Raw genomic sequence first — 16,086 nt, 5'->3', positions numbered from 1 at the left:
TTGCAATCAATCCAGAGGATGACGTGTTTAGGGGAGCCATGCTGTGCTCTGCTTAGCCTCTGCTTTTCTAATCCTGTCCATATCACAACATTTCTGTCTTTTTTGGGCTTTGGCTAGGATTAGTGTCTGTGCCAAGTGGTACCTTTGCCTATCTTAAGCTTTCATTGTTATTTATTGTGCAATAATGATTTATAGTAGTCCAATATAATCAAAGGACAAACTGAACATTTACATACGCTTTCAAGCCATCCTCAGATCTGAATACGCTCTTAGGATTGACGTATTGTAGTGAATAATAGTATAAGGTACCAAAAATTTAAAAATATTACCGGTATTTATGTTTTTTGATTATTGCTTAGGTTTTGCAGTGGTGGACCAATGTAAAATGTTTTTCTTTTTTTGCTCTGTTTTCAAATAATCTTATTTACTACAATTTACGTTAATACAGGTATATCATGTTGAGTAATGGAAAGTTGTATAAAACGGTCTAATCTATTTTAACAGTTACAGGGCGCAGGTAGCTGGGCTGCAGAATAACCTGGCACTGAGGTGGAGAAGCTCTGGGGCTTTATAGCTCCAGGTGAGCAGGAATGCCCCTGTTTCTGGGGTAACGAAGGAGAAGACTGCCCACCAGCGTGTTCTGGATATGTGGGCGTGTCCTCTTGGTCCCCACTTGACATGCATGTCGAGGTGGGGTGCACACCATGCCCCCCTGCTAACCTGAGCGTGCCCACCGGCTGGCTTACACTCAGGCATGCAGACCATGGCGTTCATGTGTGCTGCCGCGCGACAAGGAGGTGTCTGTGACAATGAGGGTGAATCAGATTGCATGTATTTCGTATGTGGCACAGATGGACATCTATATCTATATGTTTACAAATTACATTTCCAATCTTTGTTTTCCTTATTGCTGCTTGTTTGATGTGCACAAAAATTGTATGGATCTGCTTTGTCCCCTCTTCATTAATGTAAAACTGGGATTTACTTGTCATCATTTGTCAGCCACTAGGTGCTGCAGTGGACATTGGCCCACTTTTCCGTTGTCAGGGACCTGCTGATATTAAATCCGTTTTCAGCAATAGGCTTAACCGGACGAGCGCGCACTCATGCATCCTCAGAGAGTGAATCAGCAGTTTCCATGCTGCACTTCCTCCAAATGGAAATAGATTTTACATTTCATCCTGTTCACGTGGATACATCATAAAACACTAATGTTACACTCCAATGTTATAAAATCGCCTTTGTAAAAGGATTTATGTAAGTACACCCTACCCCTATTGCTTGGTAAGTTCTATATTGGAAAGACATAGGGTGCTATCACTAAAACGTATAGGGCTATTGCTAATGAATATTTGTGGTGCATTGTGATAAAAGTAGCTCAATCAGCGGAAGCATCCCAAAGCATACCACTCTGCATCAATATTGCACTTTATACGTAAACCCTCCTTAGTTCAGGAGTTACAGACATTGGTAAAAGAGATCAAAAACTGTCAGTGTTGCTGAAAAAGAACATAGAAAGGGGAAACAGGAACATGCAAGGGGAGTTTGATCAGAACAGAAGGGTAACTATTACAGATTATGTGGATACAACTATGGGGTGATCTGACCCAGGCCCATAAATCTATATTTATTGCGTGTCTCTCTAGCGGTGACTCCGCTAGATATCTTGAATAAATGGCATAATCATTCACAAAGCACTTTGCTGTTTGACGTAAAACTTTATTTGACTTTAGGTTCTAATGGATATATTGTTCCTCAACTGTGTCCATCGTATCTTGAGATCACTGCTTGAACTGCTTGTTTTACCTTCATTCTACTTATAGCCAGCACATATTTCCCGCCATATAGGCATTATGTAGAAACATAAAATTTTACAGCAGATGAGAACTATTTGGGCTATATAGTCTTGATCAGTTAATCAGTCTTGTCTTAGATTCAGGACACCTGTCTCCTTATCCAATGTATCAATTTATATATTTAAATTCCCTTACTGTCCCACTGTGCCTCAATCATAGTTTTTATTAAATATGAAAAAATAGTTTATATGTGAATTCCTATTTACTAGCAAAACTATTTTCCTTTAGGGTAGTCTTATATTTAGGCTTTTTCTTTTTTTCCTAGAGTAAAATTCAAATTTTGGGGGGGGTCGTCTTATAATCAGGGTTGTCTTATAAATGTATGTATAATCAATATGTCATAAAAAAAGCAAAAAAAAGAGAAAAATAAAAAAATAAAAAAATGAGATTCCACAAAAATATACAACAATTATGTCAGCGTCCATATGTATGTGTCTGCTAGTTATCTTTATCTCAATCTTCTCCTTTAAAGATAGTTTTTAAAGAAAAAAATAAAAATAAATCTATCGATAATTAATTTGACTGATTTGTTATATATTCACAATCAATGATGATCCAGGTGATAAGTTCATTCCATTCTTTAATGTAAAAAAACTAAAACATTAGTTGAAATAGTTCAGTAAATCAAGGATGATTAATTTAATCTAGAATAATTCATTGAGAAGTCTTCAAAATTCATTAATATTAATCAAAAAATGAAAATATGCAGAATTCATAAGTAACATATTTTAATGTTCATGGTAAGACGTGATGAGTGTAATTATAGTATAATAAAACGACATATGGCTGTTTAGTATATTTTGTGCAGTGTCATGTTAGATGTAATGATGTGCATTGAATTTGTCGTAGTGTTTTGGGTTTGAACAGTATGTGGTGTACGGCAGCAGAATTGTGCTATAGGATGCTATGCAGTATGAGAACACAGTGTCAATTGGAATTGCAGTGCAGGGTACAGCTGGAGGTCATACATCCCTCTTCCTCTTCTAGAATATATGCATTATTACACCTTGATTAGTGCCGGGATCGTGCTGGGCGAGGCTGAGAATTGGAAGTATGCACAATGTAAAACTTTATAATGTATTTGTAACTGGATTATGCTACCTCTGGGTTGTGCTTTGAATGTTCTGGCAGTGAATTTGTTAAAACTAAAGCTCTAAACAGAGCAGAGATGCTTGCCCGTTATTTAAGCATTACGAAGGATTTTCATACACCACTTCGCCCTCTAGACAAGATTATCACAATGTAGACTCTCTTGGAGTTGTAGGGTAGGCAATTGTAAGACAAGACAGTGTTAATTGGTTTAATGCATAGCCCAGCTATATATATATATATTCTCCCTTCTGTCAATTGTTTATGCATTATTTAATTCTTCTTTGTGGCAGTAGATAGTCCTACATGCAGGGATGATGCTCTGCTATTGTATGAATCAGTACTGCTGGGCTGGGGGTCGGGGTGGAAGGTAATGAATGTGATGCAGGGGTGGTGTCTTTCCTGTGCTGAGTTAAGAAGTTTGCTGCAGTATAAATGCTGATGCTGTCCTGTGTCTGCCGCAGTGCTCTGCATTTCTCTCTCACTGAGTGCATCTGACTTACGGAGCTCCCAGCACTGCTACAATTCCCTTTCTCTCATTGAATATATCTCGGCAATACAGGTTTTCCTTCCTCATCACTTCGTACTTCTTATCCTGCTTCTTTCAACTTTCAATACTATTGCTATCATTATCCACAAGGACCTTTTCTATCCTCCTCTTTTCAGTAATTTGGTCCTTCATCTCAAGATGCTCAGCTACAGCCTGGAACGCTCCACGGGTCCTGTCACTTACCGCAGGCACCCAGGAGACACCTATCTTCGATCCAGTTCTGTCTCCCTCACTCACAGTGGAAGCAGTAGCTTCCACTCCCAATCTCGGAGCCGCCGTAGTGCACCGTCCTACAGCGAGAGCCCAGAACCCTCTAATGGTCCCCGCAATGAGAAGGAGGCCTTGCAGGGATTGAATGAGAGGTTTGCTGGGTACATAGACAAGGTGCGAAGGCTGGAAGAGCAGAACCATAGCTTGCAACAAGAAGCTGCCGCCCTAAGAAAACAACAGGTTGGCGTTTCTGCAATGGGACAAATATATGACAGGGAGATCCGAGAGATGCGTAACCAGCTTCTTAAAATCAACTCCGAAAATGGGCAAGAGCAGTTGGAAAGGGACCGACTAAATGAAGACATTGAGCTGTTAAGGATGAAGACACAGGAAGAGCAAAGGTTAAAGGAAGAGGCTTTGGCTGCAGAAAGGGCATTGAGGCAGTTTCTGCAGGAGTGTAACCTAGATGGCGAGCACATTGCCAAAAAGGTGCAAGCTCTGGAGGAAGAGGCAGCCCACCTGTGCAAAAGCCACCAGGAGGATGTCGAAGAGATTCTTACGCAGATACAGGGAAGCCAAGTGACCACACAACAATTTGGAGAGGTGCCCGGGTGGGATCTGGCATCAGCCCTAAAGGACATCAGGGCACAGCTGGAGGGACACATCGGCAGAAACACCTTGCAGACTCAGGAGTGGTTCCAAGGTGAGTAGAGGGACAAATGTGAGGGCATGAAAGAGACACAAAGAGTGTCAGATCACGTCATCATCCCAAAAAGGTCTTCCTAATCATATACTCGGGCTGTTTGCTGCCAAAAAAAGAGGCCAACCACACACTGCCTTGACCTGACTAAAGTTCTTGGGGGCCTATTACCAGAATTGATTCATTTTCTCATATTTAAATCACGGTTTATAGTGTTGTAGTAATGTCCTCTTAATTAGTCATATCCAGGTATTACCCAAAGATGGTCTAGAAATTGCAGTTTGAAGATATCTGCCCAGTACTCATCTGGGATTATTAGGGGAGTTGATTCACTTCTTTTAGTTAACTATTGGTCCTCAATTTGTGACAATGTAGTGCTTGACAGAAAATAACCAAGGCATTACACTTTATTTTAACTCAAACATATTCTCTATCAACGTATCAGACGGGGTGCTTTGTTTTTTTTTACATTTCTCTGGTAGCAAAGAGTTAAATGCCAAGCGTGTGATATCCCTGAGTCACAGTTTAGTTCTATATTAGGAGCTGCACCTCCCCACTCATGCATCTGCATTACTTATTGTTGGGTGATGTACTGCCTGTTACATATTAAATGAAAAAGATTTTTATTCCTTCCACTGTTGGCAGTAACTTAGCACTTATAACAAATCAGTGTATCAGTATATTCATGACAATCAGAAAATACCCCCTTTTTTCAGTCATAAAGACAACAAATCAATACCCCCCCGGTTTGTTTTGTAATATTTTTTTATATTATTATATATTCATACAATCTACACTATTATTGTGTTTCTATTTTTCTTTGTCCCCTGGGTACAAGTGCCCCATCGTGGATAAATATATTATTATTAATTATTATCTTTTATTTATATAGAGCCAACAATTTATGCAGCGCTTAATACAATACATATATTCAAGGGGTATGACAAAACGAGAATTGACAGACTAAGACAAACCGATACATTAGGTGGAGAGAGCCCTAACTTAGCACTGACAGATCTTCGATTGAATAATATTTACATTTTGATGGCACATTTCTTTTTTTTCTTTAGAGCTTTTCCTTTCACATATAATGTGTCTTGTGTTCCATAATTTATCAAAAGAAGAATATGCTAGACTGTAACTTAATCAGTATGTACATATAATTATAAATATTCTCTTTAGTTTTGAGACATTTATTTCTAGCTTTCTCTTGATACTTTACTCTCATTACCATAAATTCGGAAGCGATTTGTTTTGTAATCTGAAAGATTTGGCTCCGCCATCTCTGAAGGCACACATTTGGAAACATCGAAAAGACAATATACTACAACTATATCATGCTTAGCCCAGCTGGCTGTTGGCGGATATAAAGTGGGTGTAATCGATTGTATCTGGAATGCTGGAAATTGCCTGTCCTGGAAGACAGAAAGTTGTCTTCTTTATCTGCTTTATCTGCAAAATTGAGGTGACAAATTAGACACCTTCAGTTTTCATGCCAGGATAAAAATATCTCACTACTGCAATGCAGCAATTAAAGCGCCCCAAGGGCAGGGAACTCCCATTACCCCTCAGTCCTGCACTGCAGCATTACATATCATATCAATCCAACATGGATCTGGCTTGTTGCCCTGGCCTTAGTTGGACCATTGCCAAAATAGGTGCTGCAGTGAAAGGCAGGAGCAGCTAATAGACACTTTAGATTAACAGGGATTGTTGGCAATTTGCTCTTAGTTAGGATAACTGCATCACATTTTCTGGCATCCTCCACTTGATATACTTTGCACCAATCACAGAAGCTGATGCTTGTCTTGTTCTGCCACTAGTTATATATCTAGCTTTTGTATTTCATCCACACCACACCCTCACCTGTCCCACCAAATCAGACTCATCAGACACCCCCTGCCAAATCATGCATTAGCCAGCCAGACTTATCAGGCACCTCCCAAAACATTCCCCCAGACTCACTGAGTATCAGGAATTACCAATATAATATGTGACCCTAAATTCCTACTGGCACTGTGTTCTCAGATGCTGAGCAGATGCATGTCACGCTCAAGTTAGTCTCGTGGCTGCTCCCTCCAACATGCCACTCTATGACTGGATGGCCTTGGCCAGAATACTCTGCTGTCTGTTATGAAGACCACATAGGCCATGCTTTCCAGGACACATCATTCTCACATATTTCTGACACGCACATGTACACTATATGACCCAAAGTATGTGGACACATACTTGCTATATAAGCTTATTGGACATCCCATTCCAAACCATGGTGATGTATATCGGGCTGGCCCCCTTTTGCAGCTATGAAAGACTCCACTCTTCTGGGAAGGCTGGGATGCGGGGCATTCGAATTTCTCCACACCAAACTCATCAAACCATGTCTTTATGGACCTTGCTTTGTGCACAGGGGCACAGTCATGCTGAAACAGGAGAAGGCCTTCCCCAGACTGGAAGGATACAATTGCCTAAAATGTCTTTGTAAACTAAACCATTAATATTACCCTTTATTGAAACTAAGGAGCATAGAAAAAAACCTGCAAAACAGCCCCAGAAACATTATCCCTCCTCCACCAAATTTTACAGTAGACACTATGCATTCCATTAGGCAGCATTCTCCTGGCACCCCACCAAAACCATATTCTTTCATCAGACTTCCAGATAGTGATGCGTGATTCATCACTCTAGAAAACACATTTCCACTGCTCCAGAGTCCAGTGTGTTTTATACCATTCCAGCTGACAATCTGCCTGCCGAGCTCCTTAAAAAACTGTGTGCAAGTCTACCTAGAAATGATTTGAAGGCAAACCGTGTTCACACCAAATATCGACTGAATTAAATTTTCTTCTGTTCACTCACTTTGCAATTTGCTAAATTATTTTAAAAACCTATTAACATGTCTATTTTGAAAGTATTTCTTACTTTACAGCATCTGCCTAAAACTGGATAGATAGATAGATAGATAGATAGATAGATAGATAGATAGATAGATAGATAGATAGATAGATAGATAGATAGATATAAAGTAAAAATAAAAACCTATATAAAATATATAGTGATTTAAAATGAGGGACAAATTACTAAATTTTGTGGATTTCTGCAGCTACCCATTTTCTGGGCAACAAATACAAAGCAAAATTGCAAAGCATGCTTGAAAACCAGAAAAAGTGTAAAAATGGTCCATGTAAAACACCCTGGGTTCTTTTCACTAATATGTAGTTTTATAGAAAATCCTAGCCATATAGAGTGTTTTCCAAAACGGGGCAAGGTAATTAATGAGGGAGAGAGAGAAAAAAATAAAATAAATTCTAGTTATACATTATCAGGACAAGCCTGCGTCACAAGTTGAATATATGGTAGCTCCAACTATATGTGCTATTTATTGATATGTATATATCGATGGTGGTGTTAAGGTAAATAGATGTGCCCTTTAACTTATTAAAATGTGCGTTTTTAGGGCTTTGCAATTCCATCCTGCTGTGTATGTTTTACAGAGACGTACACGGATGTCAATACAACAGTCGACTAGGACTATACCACCTTTACATCTGCATGTAAAGGAAGTTTCTAGGAAGAAAATTATATGAAACCAGAGTTTTGTTCAATATTAACCTACATTACTATATGCAGCACTGCATTTTACGCTCAAGTAGAAATTAATATTTTTTAAAGTCTGTCCTTGAAATCCCTATGAGTGCTATAGGCAGTTAGCATTGTGAAACCACAGTTCTGATTCCCATATACAGTAAGAATGTGACCTGTTTTAAAGACCTTTTTGATCCACATCCCACCAGCAGTTTTTAACCTTATTTCTTGTTTTTTTCTGAAGAGTACTGAAGCCCAAATGAATAATAATGTGACCTAAGATGGTGTTCCTGCTAGTGAAGTACACATCCCATTTTACTCATTTGAATATCTCTAGATCAGGGACGCACCCGGGACGGATCCTGCATGTGGCACCCCCCCACACACACACAAAAAATAATGTTGGCAAGAATATTTATTTTACAAATTTGTAAACTGTATGCCTCAAACAGCCTACTTGTGCCAACTCTGCCCCTCAAACAGCCTACCTGTGCCAACTCTGCCCCTTAAGCAAACTGCCTGTTCCACCTCTGCCCCTTAAGCAGCATGCCTGTTCCACCTCTGCTCCTATTAAAAACAGCTGGCCTGTCCCCTTTCTGCCTCCTAAAACTCATTCATTCACCCATTCACTCACTTTCCAGCACCCCCTTACCTCTCTTGCAGATTTTACTGGTCCGGGGGCCAGCCGAGCATCACTGGGGCCGTGCAGACATCTATGCAGCCAGATGGCCGCCTAACACAGGCCCGCAGCTTACTGCTGTGGCGTCCGCGCACTGTATGAGGAAACTCTTTTCCCGCCCCCGGGTTCCTGAACCCCCTTGGCAGGAAAAGAGTTTCCTCTCACAGTGTGAGAGCTCCACAGCAGTAAGGTGCGGGCCAGCGTTAGGCAGCCGTCACGCCACCGAGCACCCCCCCTGATGAGTGGCTCCCAGGGCGAAAAGCCCCACCCCGCCCCCCTTTAGGTACGCTACTGCTCTAGTGTAAACAATTGTTACACTGTTTACCTAAGTCTTTGACCCTTCTCTATGATATACCTTACATGTTCCTTGTTTCTGTCCTTGTTCTAAATTTTTAGAAAAACTGGATAAGCTTCATGAGGCCTCCCATGTGAATACTCAAGCCATACATTCTGCCAGCGACGAGATCACCACTTATCGGCACCAACTTCAGAGCCAGGTTACTCAACTGGAGGTTCTGAAGAGTTCTCAACAATCTCTGGAGAGACAATGCATGGATATGGAAGATCGCCACCAAGCTGAAATGGCATCATACCAGGTAACAGGACCATGTAGTACGCCATAGGATTAAACACTTAGATGCTATTTGAGGGGCATATTCAATAGACTCATATGAAATAAGAAGTAAGCCTAACACCAACTTCGTTCTTCTCTCATTCTTTGGGTTTCTGTACCAGCTGGATAATGATTGCAATAAAACTGTGACAAAACACATACTATTCCCTCCAAGGCAGGATTCAAAAGGGCCATGGCAAGTGGAAGGAAACAAGATTTTGGTAGCCAGATGTCTTTATTTTTCAAGGCATAGGTTTTGCTACTGTATAAGCACCTTATATACCATATAAGCTCCCATTGTTCTAAAATACCCCTGAAAGGATGTGGGAGGAATAAGAGACAAGAATTCCTCTAAAAGTCACACATGTATAATAGAACTTCGACAAAAAAGAAAACAAACTTTTTCTAATTTAGAGCCTCTGTTGGATTGGAAATATGGCCACAATTTGAAATCTCTCTCTCATTCACAGGACACCCTGCAACAGCTGGAAAATGAACTAAGGAATACCAAGTGGGAAATGGCTACCCAGATAAGAGAGTATCAAGACCTGCTAAATGTCAAGATGGCTCTGGACATTGAGATTGCAGCATATAGGTGATAAGTTTACTTTCAATGTCTTTTAGGGTTCAGATCACCATAATTTTCAGCATTCCCAACATATAGAATAAAAGATCCAGCTCTGATTGATTTCCTTTTATTAGTGTACATATCTTCTAAATAAAAAGTCAAATGTATTATTATTAATTTAAGAATTATGTTGCTGTACAGATATATATACAAAATAACTGAATATGTCAAGAAATTACGTCTCAATTTTTACTCATGGTTGAAGCACCTTCATGTTAATTGAGTTGTACATTTAAACATTACAAAACTAATCTGTACAGTTCTAGCATAAGCAAATGTAGTTAATTTATTAACTTGTTACATCACAGGATAGCTTCACATGCAAATAAACAAATAGAATGGAAAATTAGTCATTTAGATATCATGCTAGTTGCTTAGGTGACAGAATCCATTTAACTTTTTAGTTATAGATGGTTAATGGGCATAATTATTTTCATATATTGAACTAGCGAAGGTTGTCATGTTTATAGCTTTAGCACTAAGAATATACATGTTATTTAATAAGCAACCTTTTCAATAATGCTCGTCATTCCACTTGCTTTTCTTCAGAAAGTTGCTGGAAGGAGAGGAAAGCCGAATTGGATCTGGATTTGATCTTTATCCATTTGATGATAGAACAGTGAGGATCCCTAGTACCCCAAAGCATGTCAAAGTAAAGAAGGAAGAGAAAATTAAAATTGTTGAGAAATCAGACAAAGAAACCGTTATTGTAGAAAAACAAACCGAGGAAACACATGTTACTGAAGAGGTGACAGAGGAAGAGAAAATAATTGGCTCTCCTAAGGGGGTACAAGATGAAGATGTTGGGACACAGAAGGTAGATAGAAAAGAGGAACCTGGAAAAAAGGAGGAAAAGTCAAAGGAAAAGGAGCCAGTCAAGAAAGAGGAGAAGGGACCATCTAAAGGGGAGACAAAAGGGGAATCAGAGATAAAAGAACCCACAGAACTTGAAGGCAAGGGGCCAATCAAGAAAAATGGGCAAGCTAAAACCGAAGATAAGACAGAACAAGTAAAAGATGAAAAACATAAACCATCAAATGTGCAAGAGAAGAAAGAGGAACAAGTGAAGCCAGGGAAACTAGATGATGAGTCAGCAGCGGATCTTAAACCTTCTAAGTTAAAGGAGAAAGATGAGACTGTTGGAAAAGATGAAGGAAAGGAGTTACACAAGAAAGAAGAGACAAAGCAGCCCATTAAAGATGAAAAGAAAGAGCCACCCAAAAAAGAAGACAATATAGAGTCTACTAAAGATGAAGAGATGTCAGATAAACAAAAAAAGTCTGGAGCTACAAAAAAAGAGGAAAAACCAGAGGTTGTAAAGAAAGAAGCGCCTTCCAAGGAAGAAGAAAAGAAAGAAAAGGTAGCAACGAAAGAAGAAAATAATGAATCTAAGAAAGAAATTAAAACAGCCAAGGATGAAGAAAGGACACCAAAGGTTGGTGAGAAACCTCTTAAAGCAGATGAGAAAAAGCCAGCTAAAGCAGAAGAAAAAACTCCTTCCATTGCAGAAGGAAATAAATCAGATAAGGAAGTGGAAAAAGCTAAGGAGACACCAGACAAACCAGATGAGAAGAAACCACCCAAGATAGAGGAAAAGCTTCCAAAACCAGATGAAAAAAAGGCAGCTGAGGAGACCAAGCCAGCGAAGGCCAAGGAGACCAAGCCAGCCAAGGCCGAGGAGACCAAGCCAGCCAAGGCCGAGGAGACCAAGCCAGCCAAGGCCGAGGAGACCAAGCCAGCCAAGGCCGAGGAGACCAAGCCAGCCAAGGCTGAGGAGACCAAGCCAGCCAAGGCCGAGGAGACCAAGCCAGCCAAGGCCGAGGAGACCAAGCCTGCCAAGGCCGAGGAGACCAAGCCTGCCAAGGCCGAGGAGACCAAGCCAGCCAAGGCCGAGGAGACCAAGCCAGCCAAGGCCGAGGAGACCAAGCCTGCCAAGGCCGAGGAGACCAAGCCTGCCAAGGCCGAGGAGACCAAGCCTGCCAAGGCAGATGATAAAACGGCCAAAGTAGTTGAAAAGCCAGGCAAAGCAAAAGAGAAGCCATCAGGTAAGACAGATGAGAAGTTGTCCCCAGATGCAGAAAATAAGGAGCCGATAAAAGCAAAAGATCTGCCCAAATCAAAAACAGAAGAATTGCCACAAAAAGATAAGTCACAAGTCACAGAGAAGCCTCAAAAAGAAGATGAACAGGAGAGTCAGAAGTTAGAACAAAAAGGCAAAGAAGCAAAGGTAATAAAAGAGGAACCTACACCAAAAGGAAAATCAAAGACAGAGAAATCTTCTGGAACAGATCCATCAGAGACCCACTCTAGTCTGGAAACAAAGGATGATAAGTAATAAAGCTATTGATGAAAGCATACAGAGGGTGAAAACGGCCAGAGGCCACCAGCTGCCTATGATTTTACTCTGGAACTGTCAACCACAGAGACTGTTTTGAAATGGTGAACCCACTGTACTGCAATGCAAAATGGACATTAAGCAAACCGCATACTAGATTGATTAGGAGCAGATGCAGCTCTCCAGGTTTCTCTAAAGTAGTGGTTCAACCCTAACCTTAAGAAACCTGAACAATTATGTGCAAAAGAACACACAAATATACTTGGGGGTGTATATTAAGAGTGCAAGTAAAAGCTGCGCTATAGGAGGTGCTAGGGGAAGAAGTCAAAAGACCTGTTCAGAACTAGTTTTAGTGGTAATAGGATGGAGGTAAGAGGAGAGAGGTTTAGCTAAATGACAAGCTAAAAATATATATATAACTGATATGACTAACTTGAAAAGTATCTCTTATTGCAATGAGAAGAGGCATTGGTTCAATGTGTTATAATATTAATGGTGATTAAGTGGGGGGGATCATAACATCAAATTAAATTACAGGGTTGGTTAGCGGATCTTTTAAGGATGTGGTTAAGGTAACATTTCAGGGAAGAGACATACTGAGTAGAAGCATAGTATGTGGGCTTCCATGTCTACACTCAAATGCTGCTATTGCAAATCTTGCAAGTTCTAATCCACTAGTATTCAGCTAGTATCAACCCCTGTGCCTAACATGCCAGAGTTCTGAGATTTGTTAACACATTGTGGACATATCTAAAAGAACCATCACAATATGTATTGCCTCGTTTCCCCACATGACCAAGAATTTGGAGTGTGCCAAGATTGAGGTGTCCCAAGTTTTGGGTTGAAATAAATAAAAAAACTCCAGCTGGACAAGTCAGTTATCTCTGTGGTACATTGTCAGCCCTTTAGGTGCCGACACAAGGGTGGTATTGTTTATTATAGCCTCAGCAGAATATAATGTTATATGGAGATCTGAATATTAATAGCACTGCACTGATAGGATAAGTATATTCATAAGTGGGACTGGGGTCACACATGCAATAACTGCTCTCTTAGCTTTTAACATAAGTAGTTTTCAGGGTATAAAGTAGACCTTACCAGTTACAGAGGCCTTCTAAATCTTCCACTGGTATGGGGCACTTGTGATGCATTACTCTACACTGCCTTGTAAGCACCTGTATCTGTAGAAGGTTTAATGTATGTAATGAATCAGGGAGGAAACACAGGTATTTAAATAGCCATATACTCACAGCAGACAGCTAGACATGGAAAAATGTAATACCTTCTGTGCCATCAGGTTACTGATGGTCCATATCAGTACAGAGCTGTTTAGCACAGAAGGGAGTTTATGACGCATTGTTCCATCACTAAAAACCTTGCTTATAAATCTGTGCTACACATATATACATAAATAAAATGATTACACTATGTGTGTCCTTGCTCTGTGTTCCAAAAAATGCTGTTACAGAACTGGTAAAGCTGATATACCATATTGTCCCCATTATAGGCCACATGTTTTTCTAATTTAAACCCTTAAATTAGGGGTGCAGCCTATAGTCAAGGTTTAGATATTTTCCATGTCCCTGTCTCCTTTCTAGTGGTTGCGCTACTTATTTTGTATCATCGTGTTCTGTCTTCTTCTTGCGCATTTCCGCAAAAGAGCAAAGTCAAAGGCGCAGCCTTGTCCTGTTCCTCCAATCAGGGGAACGGGTGAGCCTGGAAGCTCGGCCCTTTTGCAGAAGCGCTCCAGGAGACATAAGGGGAGAGTCGGAGGACAGTGGATGAGGTAGGGAGACATTAAGAGAGAGTGAGAGAGACTATGGGAAAGAGTGAATGAGCATGTGAGAAAATACTGTTTTAGCTTTCTAGTAATGTTTTTTTTTTTATTACATTTATACAGCAACATACAGAAAATCACAAGAAGATACAAAGTTTGTGAAACAAGATCACAAGAGCACTTGTGTGTCTTCTTGGTGTGTTGGAATGAAATGTAGCATTTGACACTGTTTGCATAGTGTGAAAATGGTTTATCGCAATTTAAGCATGAATTAAAGGTGTCAAATTTTATGAGTTAGGCCAGACCCTAAGATGGTGGACAAAATCAAAGACATAGTGTAAACAGAAAATACACATGTATGAGACCACTTCTGCCAAATTTGACACGGTAACAAAGACCTGAGGGTCACCATATTAATGGGGAATTCCTGGACACCCTTAAATCAGGACTAAATTGTTATTACCGTATGTCACACTATGCACACAATCATATAGAGACATATACAGTGAATATAAAAAGTCTACACACTCCTGATAAAATGTCAGGTTCTTGTGATGTTAAAGAATGAGACAAAGATAAATCATATCAGAACTTTTTCCACCTTTAACGTGACCTATAACGTAAACTATTCAATTGTAAAACAAACTGAAATCTTTGAGGGGGGGGATAAACTCCCAAAAAACCTGGTTGCATAAGTGTCCACACCCTCTTGCGGTGCTAGTGTGGAGAAGGAAAGTTGAGCTACAATATCTAAATGTGATGGATATTTGTAGACAATGTGGTACGGACCCTTTATACATTCAGGGCAGATTCTGTTGAAAGAAGATATTGACAAACTGTCTGGGCCAGGTTTGGCTTCCTTTTAAAATGTAGTAAGTATATTTAAGATTTGTGTGATTCAGCTGCTTAGTGTCAAAATCACATCAATCTTAAGGGGGCTTTGCCCCTCTTTGTTCCTATATACTCTTTTTTTTCCTCTCGGTCCTCCTTTATTTTCTCTCTAATCTACTTTGTCTTCTCCCTCGTTTTTCCCTCACCTCTTCCGACTCATTTTCTTTAGTCACTCTTCTCCCCTCCTTCTTTCTCATCTCTCCTCCCTCGTCACGTTTATTTTCTTCTGTCTCTTACATCTCTCCTTTCTTCCGTATTATTTTTCCTTTCCTTTCTCTCATGTGCCCCCCCCTCTACTTAATCTTTTAGCTGACACCTGTAACCCACCATGTGGTCACAACCCTGACCATGACTCAGCCACCAACCCAGTGTCGAGCGTCCAGAAAACTTGGCAATAGGTGGCAACCTTATGTTAATAGGACATTGCACCAGCATCAGCCCTTTGCCTAGAGCTCCCTATGTTGTACAATGGAATTAATTTAAGTTTTCCTAATATATCTGGTGACTTAACTTCTATCCTCTGTGAGTGGTGGATTCACATAAACTGTAGGCATTAGGAACTCATTAGTTCCATTAGTATGTGGTCTCAGTGATCCCTGGTGCACTGTCCATACTGTGAGAGAAGTTATAAAAACTTGGCCAAATGACAAGGGTCTTCAACTCCCTGAACTTTATTAGAGCCTCTAAAGCGAAAATGCATATTCTTCTCGTATAAAATAAATGTCATGATTTTTTTCCACTGTGTAAATTAGTGCACACTTTATGTGAAACACGCAAACTGAACTCCTGATACATACCACTCACACCATACACATTTACATAACAGGGCTGGATAGTATAGTACCCTACAAATGATGGAAACTTAACCATATCTTCATTGGAATCACACTTTACTGTTTAAGAACAAAAATTGTTCCTGACCCAAGGACTCACTTTACTATTCAATGCTATATAGTCTATATTTGCCATAATTCTCTCTAAATTACTCACACAATGACATGAATTGGCAATAGTGATGAGATTCACAGGTTGCAATCTAGATAATTGACATACCCTTTTGTCACTCTCCTTGCTGATTATGCAAGCACAGCTAAGCCCCTCTTGCTAGAGAATGAGTAGTGAACTTAGGGAATCACAGCTCTCCTGTCACTAAGTGTATAAAGAGTCATTTAG

At 40.1% G+C, this 16,086-nt stretch overlaps 1 protein-coding gene across 1 annotated transcript; it reads left to right on the top strand.

Annotated features, from left to right (window-relative positions):
- Window positions 1–3,433: 3,433 nt before the first annotated feature.
- Window positions 3,434–12,608, top strand: NEFH (neurofilament heavy chain). The gene is made up of 5 exons (XM_053468628.1): window positions 3,434–4,408; window positions 9,066–9,265; window positions 9,753–9,877; window positions 10,460–11,270; window positions 11,346–12,608. The coding sequence occupies exons 1-5, from the start codon at window positions 3,634–3,636 to the stop codon at window positions 12,243–12,245; spliced, it is 2,811 nt and encodes a 936-aa protein (XP_053324603.1). The 5' UTR covers window positions 3,434–3,633; the 3' UTR covers window positions 12,246–12,608.
- The last annotated feature ends 3,478 nt before the right edge of the window (window positions 12,609–16,086 follow it).

This window comes from Spea bombifrons, chromosome 1 (genome assembly GCF_027358695.1).
Source record: "Spea bombifrons isolate aSpeBom1 chromosome 1, aSpeBom1.2.pri, whole genome shotgun sequence".
Lineage (NCBI taxonomy): Eukaryota > Metazoa > Chordata > Amphibia > Anura > Pelobatidae > Spea > Spea bombifrons.
Note: the sequence above shows the minus strand (reverse complement) of the source record. Positions and strands in the feature narration are given on the sequence as shown.

Coding starts and splice junctions, on each gene's coding strand:
- NEFH (XM_053468628.1), top strand. CDS start 3,634: ATGCTCAGCTACAGCCTGGAACGCTCCACGGGTCCTGTCACTTACCGC. Junction 4,409..9,065: donor GACTCAGGAGTGGTTCCAAG/GTGAGTAGAGGG, acceptor CTAAATTTTTAG/AAAAACTGGATAAGCTTCAT. Junction 11,271..11,345: donor AAGAAGAAAAGAAAGAAAAG/GTAGCAACGAAA, acceptor AGGACACCAAAG/GTTGGTGAGAAACCTCTTAA.